We start from the raw sequence: 14,379 nt of genomic DNA, 5'->3' as shown, positions 1-14,379 counted from the left end.
TTAGGAGTGTTGAATGTTAGGAGGAGAATGGTTAGAAAGTAACGGTGTAAAGACATGGCCATCCTTCCTTCCCTTTCACCATTAAAGCCTCCCTCATCTTCTATGCCCTCACTCGGTCGGGCTGGCTGCGACTTTCTTCCCATTCTCAACCAAGACACTTCCCAACTTCCCCTATCCCCGTCCCCAGTCCCGACCCGGCCCTCTCCTCGTAAGCGCGGTTGGCGGGTTATCACTAGCCGCCACCGCCGAACTCCTAATGGACAACAAACGCTTAAAAAGAATCACATCAGCTCTATCACCATTATCATCATGTTCGTCACTCTACGAGCCAGATAACGAGCTAAAACACATGCAATTAGCATCATCATGTTTAAAAAACAAGAAACGTTTATCAAAACAACTTTCAATGTGTGAAACACCAAGAGATCTCGCATGGGAGAAACGACGACGACAAATGCTCCGACCTAGAAACGGAAGCTCGACCGATAGAGATGACTTAACAGACGAAGATTGGAATGAGCTAAAAGGGTGTATCGAATTAGGGTTTGCATTCAACGAGGAAGATGGACATAAGTTGTGTGGTACATTACCAGCTCTTGACTTATACTTCGCCGTGAATCGACAGCTCTCGCCGAGTCCAGTGTTGACGCCGCATAGTAGCACGTCTACGTCAACGTCGTCGTCGTCGTCGTCGCTCGGGGGACGAGGTTCATCGTGCGAGAGCCCGAGGGGTGATTGTGAAACATGGAGGGTTTGCAGCCCAGGTAAGGAGAGATTTGAGATTGTTTATAATGAAATTAAAGGAATTGAAAAAAAAAAAAAAAGTGTAATTTTGATGAATTTGTTCAGGGCAAGATCCGAAGCAAGTGAAGGCAAAATTAAGACATTGGGCTCAAGCAGTGGCATGTTCGGTAATGCAATCATTGGGAGAAAAATAAAAAGGGAATAATGACGTGTACAGAACAGAAGAGAAAAAAAAAATTAAAAAAAATTAAAAAAAAAAAAGGAAGAAGAGGTTTGGTTTGGTTTAAACCCCTCAAATAAGGGTTTGGTTATATATATATATATATATTGTGTATATATATATATATATTTGAGGGCCAAGGCCAAGCCAGAGGCAGTAATGGGAACTTTGGCAGACAATTAATTTAGGGACAGAAAAAAAAACATGTTCTTTTTTTGATTCTCATTCGATTCTTCATTCCAATTCTATCATTTTTCTTTTCTATGTTGTTACCCATATCAAATTTATATATAATCAAGGTCTTCCCTTTTTTTTTTTTTTTTCTATTTTATTTGTGGGTTTTGTTCGGTTTTTGTAACGATTCGATGGATTGCAGTCCCTCTCCGTCACGGTCTTTGCACTCCCATATGTTGGGAAGATTGAGTATGAAGTGGGTAAAACTATCTTTTTGAAGTATGCACAAACTATTCAAAGTTGACTCCTTAATGTATTTAGAGTCATATAACGTTGCTTTCTTGCTCACGTTTTCTAAAACATTTATGGTAAACAGGACTTGAGTCCCCGACGTTGTCAACAACTGAATTTCTCTAACTTGTTTGGGTTAGAACAGTGCCTCGGGTTAGAACAGTGCTTCACAATCGCTTTTTTAGCATTATTTATTTTTTTAAAAATAATGTTTAATTATGGTTTGATCCTAATTTGTAGAAATAATCATGCTGCTCTTACATGTAACCGAGTAATGTAATAGTCGGGTTCTAATTTAGGCAATTTAGGCAAAATTTGTAGAAATAATCATGCTTGCTCATTAGATCTCTCAATTCTAGCCATGTTTTCACTCATCCCTCTTGGTGTCTCCTCTTAGAAGAGTCCTTATTCCACCAAGTTTGTCCATAACTCTTAAAATGTGGCATTAGCTCTCGAGTGAAATTGTGGGTACATGTGAGTTCTAGCAGACGTGTTTTAAAACCTTGAGGAGAAACTTAAAAGAGAAAGCTCAAAGAGGACAATATCTGCTAGCGGTGGATTTGGGTCATTACATAAAACATCTCTCTACTAGACGCATTTTAAAATCGTGACGATATGTAATGAGCTAAAGCGAACAATATCTACTAGCAGTGGACTTGGACTGTTACAAATGGTATCAAAGCCAGTCACCGAACGAGTCAAAGTAGGGTTAAATCCTCTCTACAGTAGAGTGTAGAGGCGTTGTAAAACTGTGAGGTCGATGGCCAAAACAGACAATATCTAATAGCAATGAACTTTAAGTTGTTACAAGTAGTATTAGAGCCATACATCGGGCGGCGTGCCAACGAGGACATTGACCCCTAAAAGGAGTGGATTGTGAAGTCCCACATAGGTTGAAGAGGGGAACGAAGCATTTCTTAGGGTGTAAAAATCTATCCCTAGTAGACGCGTTTTAAAATCATGAGACGATACGTCGGGCACAATGATCTAAGGTCACGACCTCATGTATTTATAGATGTGTATAATAAAGATTACATTCTAAATCATAGATTTAGTAACAAACTATGAAATCATAGAATTGGTAACACCTGAATTATTATTTTATATTTATAATAAACTAAATGGTACTATAAGGATGAAAAAATATATAAAAAAAAAAAATTAGTGTAAAAAGAATATATATTGGTGTCACAATATTAATGGCACACGTGTGGAACCGAAAGGTGGTAGGCATGTACGAATGATGGGTCCCACAAGAAATTAATTTTTTTAAAATTTATTGTCTTTGTGGTGGGCCCAATGGGCTGTAAAGAAGAAGGGCCCACGTGGGCTTTGATTAGTTGGCATGGGCCCGTGGGGGACGACTAAGACAAGTCCCTATCTTTTCTCATACCCATTTTGCCTTCAAATATTCTCACCATTCATCATCATTCACCATCAAATTTTACCTTCTTAACTTATATTTTACTTCTTTCAATTTTACCTCCTTAAACATTCTTTATACTTACGGACGAATCGTAACTGACCAGGTGACCTGTAGATCAGCCGAGTGAGATCATATGTCATATGGTGCATCGTACCGATCATATGCAATCAAAAGTTAGCAAGCAAATCGCAACTCGATTAAATGAAAGTCGCTTAATGGGTTTAAGTTCAACTAGATGAGACTATAATTCACCCAATAGATCATACTTGAACGAGATGAGATTATAAGTAATATTTAACCTCATAACCTTGGTGAATCCAAAAATAACCAAGTGGGTCATGCCCCAATGATAAGTCAAAGTTGATCCAAATGAGACTTGAAGTCACCTAACATGCTATGAGTATCAATCAAGTTGTAAGTTGACAAGTGTGGCTAGCATGCCCTACCTAGTAGCTTGTAATCATTGTGCTATATATATATATATGTATCAACAAAACCAAATTAATCCACTTTTAACCCACCGCTAGCAAATATTGTCCTCTTTGGATTTTCTTTCGAATTTATCCTCGAGGTTTTTAAAACGTGTATGTTAGGGAGAGGTTTTGACATCCTTATAAACAATGTTTTGTTCCCCTCTTCAAATTGTCCACCAACAAGACTCGCAATGGCTCAAAAGATTCAATGGAACTTGACATGTTGCAGCACTTGTAGAGGTCGAAAGCCTTAGCCACACATCGTTGTAATCACATTGCTTGACACACCTCGACCTTCAAAACCTCATAATCGTTGTCGTTGTGACTACTAAGTGAGATCATAATGTTCTCTCCATGTGTGGCAAATTTTACATTTCAACTTCCTATTTTCAAAATTTAGGAAGAAGGGAACATATTAGTAAAAACAATCCCAATACTTTCCCAACAAGCCCACCAGTAGCAGATATTATCTTCTTTGGGTTTTCTCTCAAGCTTTTTAAAACGTGCCTATTAGGGAGAGGTTTCCACATCCTTATAAAGAATGTTTCGTTCTCCTCCTCACTCGATGTGAGATTTCACACTACATCTTTGTCAACATTGAATTGTGATGAATCAGACAAATTCAAGATCATTGAGTACCATTTACAAAAAAAAAAAAAAAAAAAAAAAAAAGGGAAAGAAGCTTACCACAATTCTTCCGACTTCGTCTTTACAAACACCCTATAGCACCCTTCGTCGGGTTTCCCGTCATGAACAATATGTGCAATCAAATTGTACTTCGTCGCAGTTTAGTAAAATTTGCATATCTTCTAAACTTCGAATTATTGTATTTATTTCACTCTATGATTAGAGATTAGTATATAATCATGGCACTAGGGGTAAGGTAAAAACACTTAGCCCCAAGACTCGTCCATTGTTTTAGTCCCAAGAGCGTGGGCATGCAGAGACGCACATGCGTATGCACATAGTCGCCACGTAGTGCTACATGTAGTATGCGAATATCACACCTCTATGTGCAACGCCTGCTACCTATGCAATGTTTGTCTAAACACGCACCCACTTATCCAATCAACCAAGAATTTCATTCACAAACAACTATCAGCATCTTCACGGCACCATACCAATTGAGGCTTTGCACAACCTCAATGTTCCAACGTCAACACATTTTGTCAACATATTTGCTAGGATATTTGCACCTTCTATCTTCTCCAAACACATCACCATCTTCCACTAACTTATGAGTGAAATGGTATCGCTTTCTGTGTTTTGTCTCTAAATGATAAACCAAGTTCCTCACCAACTATATGACACTCTGACTTTCTTCTAAATAGTCTGTCATCCATATCATATCCTTTCCAGCTTTAGCTATTGCCACGTACTCAACCTCAAGAATTCTTCTAAATAGTCTGTCATCCATATCATATCCTTTCCAGCTTTAACTATTGCCACGTACTCAACTTCAATAGAGTCATGAGACTTCTTCCCCCCTTCCTTGATAGTATTCACCACATACCAGGCAAGCATAAACATTCAGATTTGAGAGAGACAGAGCAAAACTTCAACATGAAAAGCACAAACATATATGAATTGACAAGTAAAGAACACTTACTAAATAGTTAGTGACAAGTAACAAACTCATTCCACAAACAAATGGCCTTAACTATGAGATGCAGAAATGCAGAACGAATATACGAACAAGAAACAAGTGCACCTAACGGTTCATGGTATAGAGATAGGGACAATCTTTTCGAACTTCCCTTATCTATATCTATATTGATAGCTAAAACTAAAACGAGCAACTTTTAGACTCCATTTAAGGATTTTACTTTTTTAAATATGTTTATTTTACTTGGAACATAACCGGTAACTTTTTAAGCAAAGTTCATGAATTGAAAGCATATAGACGGCTCTTATTTCAAGTAAATTCACAGTATCATTGATTATCGTATCCGTGAGTGTCTAAACCAACATAGAGCTAGTTTTGGTACCTTGACTATTCTCTCATGAGACAACCACCTCTTCATGTTACAGGTAACTCGTAAGATATTAAATCTAGAGACGTAAGTGGGTTGGGTCAGGTCCCCTACTTTTTGTGCAAAACCGACCCAACCAGAATCTCCGTTTATTTGCAGTTTTTTTTGTCCAAAGAATACTCAATTTCTAGAGTTCCTAAAGTTTATCTCCCCCTTCCCACCAAAGATCAAGTTCATTTTTCATAACCAAACATGTGATATCCCACGTTGGTTGGGGATGAGACCGAACATCCTTTAAGGGTGTGGAATCTTTTCCATAGCAGACGCGTTTTAAAAACCATACGGGAAAATCTGAAAGGAAAAGCCCAAAGAGAACAATATCTGCTGGCGGTGGGCCTAGGCCGTTACAAAACACGACTATCGTCAACTTCATAACCCAAAAGAAAAACAATGACAGAATAGGGGCTTCAACTATTCTCTCTATTCCTCCTAACAAAGGTATGTTAATACTCAATATTGCATAGCATCATTCAGAAAGACAATAAGAACAGAGCTCAAGAACCAAATCCAACTACCAAATCCTTCAAAAACAGTCAAAACTCAAAAGAAATTCAGCAATCCATTACTCAAAAAACATCCGGTGACCGGAAAAATAACCTTAACGTCATCGAGCATGAGCAGAAAGAGTGGGAGATTGAATGGCAGCGAGGTATGCACCTTCCAAAAAAAATTAAACAGTTTATTTTAATTGAAGCAACTGATCGAACACCATAAGCCTTCAAACATGAACACAATAAAGAATGAGAAAAGCTTGTAAAATGAAATGGAATACCGAAAGCCTCCAATTAATCACATTCTTGAATATGAAAACGAACTACATGATTAACTAATGGCTTTTTGAGCACATGAGAAGGTCGTCAGATATTCGGTTAGTCAGATCTCAGATAAGCAATCGAAAGATTATCTCGAAAATATCCCTAAAAATTAGGTAAAATGCGTAAAAGCGATTAGCCAGAAAATTCAAGCAGGGCGAAATCCGTGAAGAAAGGGGCAAAGGATACCTGAAAACCAAGATGAAAGTAAACATAAACCAGTCAAGAACTCACGGCGGCGCCGACGAGAGCAAAAGAAACAGATTCTCACAGCGGAAGGTGATACAACCGAAAGTGGATACAGATATGGCGGCCGGCGGCAAAGTTGGAAGGGTGAAAGGACTGAAAGAGGCGCGAGAGACAGAGAAAATAAATCACGGTCGGTTCGGTCTGAAACAGTGTGGAAAACCGAACCGGTTTGATGAATGTTGATCTATAAACTTAGTACCAATTTAAGCTCTCATTTACTTAAAAAATAATAATTTAAAAAATACGTAATTTTTTATAAAATTAATATTAATATTTCTAAATTTTTAGATATTATTTTTGATAAAAAAAAAATTATTAATTTAAGCAAAATAATGACGTGGACACGCATGGGTCCCTCATGTCCCAATACAAAGGCACTTATAATTAAAATTAAAAAAATAAAATAAAATAAAATAAATAAAATTCCCTCATATATTATTTATTATATTATTTTCTCCTCATCCTCCATACCCACTTCTCTTCCCTAAACACAGAGAGAGAGAGAGTGAAAATGGGAAGCTTAATAGACTTTGAACAGACGGAGCTCCGCCTTGGCCTCCCCGGCGGCGACGCCGTCAAGAAAAGGGGTTTCACTCAAACTTTGGATTTGAAGCTCAATCTCGCGGCGGATTCCGACCAACGCCCTAAAACGACGGACACGAATGCCGTTTCCACCTCCGTCCGTACAGATCTTCCCAAGCCTCCACCGCCCAAGTATTATTCCTTCTCCTTTTTTATTTTATTTTTTTAATTCTTTTTAAATAAAACAATAAAAGCTTTTAAAGGTAAAAGGGTTAGTAAAGTAATTTTGTGGGTTTTTTTTTTTTAATTTTTAAATGAAGAGGAATTTTAATTAATGCCAATTTCATTACTAATTAAAAATTCATATATATATATATATGCATTGATTTTTTTTTAATATAATTTATATTTTATTTTGAGAAAAAATGGAGTTAAAAATTAAAATTATAATGATAATGTTTTTGTGGGCTTCAATAATTGAGTTGAGAAGAGGAAGAAAGGTTATTATTGTGGTTTCGAATTTAAAGGAATTTATTATTATTATTATTATTATTTATTTATTTTGGTTGTCGGGAAAACATAGGAAAACTACAAAACATTTGGAATCTTTTTTTTTTCTTTTTTTTTTTTTTTTTACATTAAATTACAAATCTTTTTTTAGTATTTTCTTTTATAAAAAAAATAATTGTTTTTCAAGCATTTTAGGTTTCCATAGAGGGTAAATAAGTAATATACTTTTTAAAAAGCATTTAAATATATTTTTTTAATTTTTTAATACTCGAATTTGATTATTATAAACTTATTTTGGTTTGGTTGAATTTAAATAAATAAAAAATTTATGTACTCAAGTTGATTTATAGGTTGAATTAAAATTTATTACTAATTTTAAAAAATACATTTTTACTCGCTATATAATTATATATACATGTATTTATTTTATTATTATTATTTATTCTGAAACAATTTTTAAAATTTTTTTTTAATTGTTTAGAAGGTAAGTTTTAATTAAATGTCCGAAAATAAATAAATAAATGTTTACTAAATATCACTTTTTATCAAAGGTTCAAGAGTAATTTACCACCTAAGAATTAAATTGAATTTTTAAAATTACCCAACTGATAATTACACCGTTTTTTAACTTTTATCTTCCTAACTTAACGTTTTCAATGAAATCGTGTCTAAAATAACCGTTAAAATTTTTAAATTTCTAAATTTCTACTCTAATTACCTAAATTTTAAAATTTTTACAGTGCTTACCCTTAATTCATATTCATAAATATTATTTAATCTTCCAAAAACGTCTTTTGGCATCACCAAAAGCCAATAATTATCTAATTTCCTTTGAATATAATAATTTGAGATAATGACGTGACATAAAAAGAAAGAATTATTAATATTATTATTATTAAAAAAAATCAATATAAACCCAATTGAAATCAAATACAATTTCCAAAATTATTAACGGTGAAAATTTTATAATTTATTTTTAACAGAGCCGAGGTTGTCGGTTGGCCACCGGTAAAGTCGTTGAGAAGAAACATCGTAGCTCCGAAGAAAAGTACAGAGGAAACCGAGAAAGGCGCCACCGTCAGCGGCGGTGCCGATGCGGCGGCGTTTATTAAAGTCAGTATGGACGGCGCACCGTACTTACGAAAAGTGGACATGAAGATGTACGGAAGTTACCAAGAGCTTTCTGATGCCTTGAGCAAAATGTTTGCTTCTTTCACCGCCGGTAAAATTCCTAACTTTTTTACTTTTACTATCTCGGAATTTGATAGAAAATCGAAAGACTCGACAATCTGAATAGCTCAAGCAAACCAACCCAAACCACATGAGTTGAGTTCAATTTTTGAAAAATCGAAAACTCGAGCGGGTTAGTATGTTACCGTTGATCCAATGATCAACTCGAAAATTGAGTCAACCCTACTCTACATTTAAAATTATTATGGATATATACGTTTTTAACCGGTGTTAGTAATGCATTGTGACTTATAAATGAAACGGGTACGGTGGGTAAGTAGAATTTTTCAATAATTAAAAAGTAAAAAGAACAATCCGACAACCCAACTCGAAAATAAAGGATTAGGTTTGGTTGTAAACTCTATTCGGGTTGCTCGGGTCACCAAATTCGAGTTGGTTCAAAAGATTTTCTCAACCCGTGTACACTCCTACAAATATATCAGGTAATTGTGGGGCACAAAAGATGAAGAATTACGCGAACGAAAGCAAATCAATGGATGTACGAAACGAGACTGATTACGTGCCTACTTATGAAGACAAAGATGGAGATTGGATGCTCGTAGGCGATGTGCCATGGAAGTAAGTCTTACTCCGCTTATTTGGTTATTTATTTATTTTCTTTAATTCATTATATATAAAGAAAATAAATTAATCATTCTTATTGTTTAATTGGACAGTATGTTTGTGGATTCATGCAAACGTTTGAGGATAATGAAAGGATTCGAGGCCATTGGACTCGGTAAGTTAATAAATATTTTGTTAAATATAATATGCATTATAATAAAATCTATAAATTCTAAAATTATTTTGTTATTTTAAATTGATATTTAATAAGTTTACAAATATTATTTGAATTTATTTATTTTTGTTTAGAAATAAAATTATTGGATAATGTAAATTAATATATAGATTGTTAATTTTACAGCCCCAAGAGCATTGGAGAAGTGCAAGACCAGAAACTGAATTAATAATATTAGGATATTATTTTTCTTGAATAATAATAATAATAATCTTTATTATTATTATTATTAGGATTTGGTAGTTTGCAAATAATTTCCAAAAATTATAATAACAATAAAAAAAAAATGAAACCCTACTCAATAGAGGAAGGAATTTGAATATGATATGCAACATATAATATATTTTTTTATTCGTCTATGTAATTACTATATAAATAAAATATTTCTTGTGTTTATATATTATATTAATTAATATCTACTGAACTCGTCGTAGTAACTAAACAAGATCGAGTAATTCTAGTTTGATTATAGGTTTGGTCGGAAATTTTTTAGATTTGTTTAATTAAAAGTTTTTAAATATTTTATTTTTGCAATTCAATATTTGTTTAATTAACGATCAATCAAGTAAAATAAAATGAGTGTAATAATAGCATTTTTTTTCTAATAAATTTATTAATATGATATTGAAATATTCTTAAAAATATATATGGATTTAATTCTTTTAAAAAAAAAAACAAGATTTTATGAAATACAAATTAAAAAAAAAAAAAAAAAAAATATATATATATATATATATATATATATATATATATATATATATATATATATATATTCCTTTCCCCAGGTCCAATAAAAGAATTAATAGTAACGTGTGGGGTATAATTTAAATAAGAGAAATAAAAGGATGAGGTTGCAAATTTCTTTCTTAAACCCCCAAAACCCTAATCTCTGCTACTTTATAAATAGCAGAGAGTTCTGCTATTTCCATAGCATTTTGGTCTTGGAGATCTGTCCTTCCATCTCCGTCAAAGGTACTTCCTCTCTCTCTCTGTATGTCGTCGTCGTCGTCTTCTTCTCTGTTGAAGTATTTTATTTTGCCCTAGAAATTGAGATTGTTGGATCTGCGAAAGCACATATCGAAGGTTTTCAGGTTCATTTCATAAATGCCTGATTAGCTCAAAATTTGTGCGATATTATTTACTCGTCTATGGCTCTCCTTAGCACGTCATTTGGAGTTTAAGACCGGCTTTGTGTCCGTCCTCCAGGGGATTTGGGAGTCATGACGAACATTTGCTTATTTCTCTTCCAACTTTCATTCATGGTGTTTTTCTTCAGTTTCTTTTTTAGATTGTTGTATTAAGATGGAGATGTAGGGAGATTCTATTAATTGTTTCATTTTTTATTGTTAATGCTTGTCAATATGATTTAGATTGTTAGTATTTATTAAGAGTGTCGTAAGCTGCACGTATCTGTAGGTTTTAGTTTGATTTTTTTTTTCTCTGGATTCCGGCGTAGCTAGTAGGAGTAATGGGGAAACTACGGTTGTTTACTGGTAAATGATCTGTTACAGGACGGATTTTCAAGGAAATCAGTTCTGAAATATGCTATCTGATGGGGAATTGTGTTTTCAAGACACTCGTACAAGTTAAACATGTCTTATGTATAGATATCATAATTGAGCTTCGAATACTGTCAAGGAAATTGTGGATTAGGTGAACGTTTTTGTACCAAGGAAATTGTGCGTAACAAGATTATCAACTTACTAAGAACTATGCGAACTTGACATCATTCTTGAAATCTCCATATTTTTGTGTTTTATCTTTTGAAGCATCGGTAATTGTTTTGCTTTCTGTTCACTGGTAAGCGTGGAAAAGCTAAAGATTTTGATTTGACAGAGTGTATTGGCATAGAACGATGTCGAACCCAAAGGTCTTCTTTGATATTTTGATTGGGAAGATGAAAGCAGGGCGGATTGTGATGGAGCTGTTTGCCGACACAACTCCAAAAACTGCAGAGAATTTCCAAGCTCTCTGCACTGGGGAGAAGGGGATTGGGTGATCCGGAAAGCTTTTACACTACAAAGGCTCAACATTTCACCGTGTAATCCCCAACTTCATGTGCCAAGGAGGAGATTTCACAAGGAGTAATGGAACAGGAGGAGAATAATCTATGGCATGAAATTTGCAGATGAAAACTTCAAGATGAAACACACCGGACCGGGTGTACTATCAATGGCGAATTCTGGACTGGACACCAATGGTTCTCATCATTTGTACTGAGAAGACTTCATGGCTGGATGGGAAGCATGTTGTGTTTGGAAAAGTTGTAGATGGTTATAATGTAGTCAAGGAGATGGAGAAGGTGGGATCTGATAGTGGGAGGACTTCTGAAACTGTTGTGATAGAGGACTGCGGGCAGATAGATAAGCATCTGAGAGTTGAAGTTAGAAACGTTTGATCTTAGAAAATTCCCCTTTCTGAGATCTCATGGCTGCCCAATAAACTCGTTCAAGTTAACAAGGACATGTCGAAAGGTGTCTGGGATGGAGAAATTCACTTTTACTCACTCATAATAGATACCAGAGATTGGTAGCCTTTTCTCCTTCCTTCGACTCAGAGAATAGGTATCAAAGTTAGTAGCTGACTCGAGAATAGGTATCGAAGTTAGTAGCTGACTCGAGAATAGGTATCAAAGTTAGTAGCTGACTCGAGAATAGGTATCAAAGTTAGTAGCTAGAAGAAGGGACAAGTGTTTCATATCAAAAACTTAATAGATACCGAGATTAGTAGCCTTTTCTCCTTCCTTCGACTCGAGAATAGATATCGAGATTAGTAGCCTTTTCTCCTTCCTCGACTTGAGAACAGGTATCAAAGTTAGTAGCTGACTCTGAGAACAGGTATCAAAGTTAGTAGCTAGAAGAAGGGACAAGGGACAAAGTGTTTCATATCAAAAACTTAATACTCCTCCACAAAATAAAGGGCTAAAAGGAGTGGGAACAAAAACAATATGAATAACCAAAATGAAATTTGAAAAATTAGTCCCAATCTTCATCGCTCAACTGATCATCGTCCATGTCCTTTGGTGGCCTAACCACCAATAACACAGTCCCTAAGCTCTCCTTTAACCCCATTTCCATCAATTCACTTCCCCTCTGAACCTTCAACTCCCCGTCGCTCCCGGTGGCTCCTGTCAGATAAAACCCATCTCCGGCCTCCACCTCTTTCCTACTCCGATCAGCCACCACCAAAATTGCCTCCTCCTTGTACCACCTATTCACCCGCCATGGCAGAGCCCTCGCATCCTTGAACGCCACCACCACGCCTCCCTTCCCCAGTCCTGCTATCGGCTCCCACCCCGGCAGAACCACCCACCTTCTCCACCCCTCCTCCGCCACCACAACCCCAAATTCCCCTTCAGTCCTCACCTCCATTGGCGCCTCTCCGACACCCTTTCCCCCTTCCTCCCCATTGCACACAGGCAACACCACCACTGTTGTCGCCTCCGCTACCTCCCCGATCTTCAACCGCACCACCGGAACCTTGACACCGGCTTCGATTTCCTCTTCCGCCTCATCTTTCCCCTCTCCTTCCCTCTCCAAATCCCTAACAATCAGACTTCTCGCTTCCTCTGTTACCGCTACTTTCAACGCGTCCTCCAACGCCGATGTCCTCGCCTCCGACATATTGCTATACTCTCTACTCAACCTGTAATGCATAAACGCTAAACAATCCCCAGGATAATCGTAGTTGAAACTCTCCCAACCTTTATCCCCTCTTCGCCGAGGAAAATCCTTCATCGCTCGAGCCAGATCTTGCGCACCCTTCCCATCCAGCCTGTTATCCACTATATATCTGGCCGCCGCCGCACGTTTCTCGGCGTTGAGGAGCCGAATTTCATAGAGCAATTCGGCGCCGCCGGTATCGAAAGCTGCAATTAAATCTGGATCAGCGTCGTTGATTGTCTGGACAAGGGATTCGCGAACCTGAGCGCCAACAACGAGGGTGTTCTGCTGGACTCCGCCGATTCCAGTGATTTCTTCGATGGTTGGGGGAGTGAAGCCCTCTTGAATCAGGGAGGAAATTAGCGGCGCGTACTCGAACCAGAGACCGAGGCGGTTGGCGAGAACATCAAGCTTGCCGGCGGCGTCGAGAGAGCGGTACTGAGAGGGAAGAGGAGAGGGAGGGGGGCGGAATGGCTGGTAGACTTGTGGCTTGGCGACTAAGGGGGAAGGGGAAGGGTAAGGATTGAGAGAGGCGGAAATGAGGTTTGGTGGGCGGCGGAGGAAGAGGCGGAGAGGGGGAGTATGGAGGAGGAAGGTGGTGGTGGTGGTGGTGGTGTGAGCAGCCGCCGCGGAGAGAGAGGTGGCAGGGGCGGTGGCGGAGAGCATGGTGTGTATGGATGGAAATGGCAATGGTGGGGAGGAGAGGAGAGGAAGAGCGCCTGCTTATAATCTTATCTGATGCCCATTTTGGAAGTATGGGGCTCTCGTGGAGAGACGTGGGAGATATTTTTAGATCATTTTATTTTATTTTTCTTATCCTTTTAGTTATTTATTTTCTCTCAATGAACATGGAAGATTTAAATTTAGATTTTTTTTAATAGAGAAGAAATTGACTCGACTTGGTCAAGTCGAATTGGTTTTAAAGAAAACCCGACATAACCTGCTTCTACTCTACAACTTATTATCAGTTCATCTTATCAACTAGACCTGAATTTTGGTGGGACTAAGTTAGTTTTACATCAAACCCTCACCTATTATCGATTCAACTTATCAACTCGCTATTTTGTAAAGTGAATGAGGCTTAACGCCACCATTTAGATATAGATTTTCTTTTCTAAATAAAAAAAAAAAAATAAATAAATAAGGAAACCGACCTGACTTGACCTAAATTTGGTGGGATCGAGTGAGTTTTACACAAAAACCTTACATGACCTGCTTATACTTTCCGACCTAT

At 36.8% G+C, this 14,379-nt stretch overlaps 3 protein-coding genes, 1 long non-coding RNA gene and 1 pseudogene across 7 annotated transcripts; 3 read left to right on the top strand and 2 right to left on the bottom strand.

The window, feature by feature from the left end:
- Nucleotides 1–99: 99 nt before the first annotated feature.
- LOC111794029 (uncharacterized) lies at nt 100–1,005 on the top strand. Its single transcript, XM_023676135.2, has 2 exons — nt 100–764; nt 850–1,005. The coding sequence occupies exons 1-2, from the start codon at nt 257–259 to the stop codon at nt 936–938; spliced, it is 597 nt and encodes a 198-aa protein (XP_023531903.2). The 5' UTR covers nt 100–256; the 3' UTR covers nt 939–1,005.
- Nucleotides 1,006–3,225: 2,220 nt separating this feature from the next.
- On the bottom strand, nt 3,226–6,576 carry LOC111793705 (uncharacterized). 3 transcript variants are annotated; one of them, XR_002814967.2, is made up of 4 exons: nt 6,363–6,576; nt 5,959–6,018; nt 4,016–4,819; nt 3,226–3,711 (listed from the first exon to the last, which is right to left on the bottom strand). It is a non-coding gene; the product is annotated as an uncharacterized LOC111793705 (long non-coding RNA). The 3 variants fall into 3 exon arrangements; XR_002814968.2 differs by having other exon boundaries at nt 4,016–4,815; XR_002814969.2 differs by lacking the exon at nt 4,016–4,819 and having other exon boundaries at nt 6,363–6,563.
- Nucleotides 6,577–6,875: 299 nt separating this feature from the next.
- LOC111793704 (auxin-responsive protein IAA16) lies at nt 6,876–9,879 on the top strand. Its single transcript, XM_023675710.2, has 5 exons — nt 6,876–7,136; nt 8,438–8,676; nt 9,128–9,263; nt 9,362–9,423; nt 9,610–9,879. Exons 1-5 carry the CDS (start codon nt 6,934–6,936, stop codon nt 9,645–9,647), a joined length of 678 nt encoding a protein of 225 aa, XP_023531478.2. The 5' UTR covers nt 6,876–6,933; the 3' UTR covers nt 9,648–9,879.
- Nucleotides 9,880–10,260: 381 nt separating this feature from the next.
- Nucleotides 10,261–12,641, top strand: LOC111793497 (peptidyl-prolyl cis-trans isomerase CYP19-3-like; annotated as a pseudogene). The gene is made up of 2 exons (XR_015420617.1): nt 10,261–10,455; nt 11,320–12,641. The product of XR_015420617.1 is annotated as a peptidyl-prolyl cis-trans isomerase CYP19-3-like (transcript).
- Nucleotides 12,364–13,913, bottom strand: LOC111793496 (rubisco accumulation factor 1.1, chloroplastic-like). Its single transcript, XM_023675402.2, has one exon. The coding sequence runs from the start codon at nt 13,809–13,811 to the stop codon at nt 12,459–12,461; it is 1,353 nt and encodes a 450-aa protein (XP_023531170.2). The 5' UTR covers nt 13,812–13,913; the 3' UTR covers nt 12,364–12,458.
- Between the last annotated feature and the right edge of the window lie 466 nt (nt 13,914–14,379).

Source organism: Cucurbita pepo, chromosome 4, assembly GCF_057944985.1.
Source record: "Cucurbita pepo subsp. pepo isolate OVF chromosome 4, ASM5794498v1, whole genome shotgun sequence".
Taxonomy (NCBI): Eukaryota; Viridiplantae; Streptophyta; class Magnoliopsida; order Cucurbitales; family Cucurbitaceae; genus Cucurbita; species Cucurbita pepo.
This window is presented reverse-complemented; position numbering and strand designations above follow the sequence as displayed.

Coding starts and splice junctions, on each gene's coding strand:
- LOC111794029 (XM_023676135.2), top strand. CDS start 257: ATGGACAACAAACGCTTAAAAAGAATCACATCAGCTCTATCACCATTA. Junction 765..849: donor ATGGAGGGTTTGCAGCCCAG/GTAAGGAGAGAT, acceptor GAATTTGTTCAG/GGCAAGATCCGAAGCAAGTG.
- LOC111793496 (XM_023675402.2), bottom strand. CDS start 13,811: ATGCTCTCCGCCACCGCCCCTGCCACCTCTCTCTCCGCGGCGGCTGCT.
- LOC111793704 (XM_023675710.2), top strand. CDS start 6,934: ATGGGAAGCTTAATAGACTTTGAACAGACGGAGCTCCGCCTTGGCCTC. Junction 9,264..9,361: donor GTAGGCGATGTGCCATGGAA/GTAAGTCTTACT, acceptor TTAATTGGACAG/TATGTTTGTGGATTCATGCA. Junction 9,424..9,609: donor ATTCGAGGCCATTGGACTCG/GTAAGTTAATAA, acceptor TTAATTTTACAG/CCCCAAGAGCATTGGAGAAG.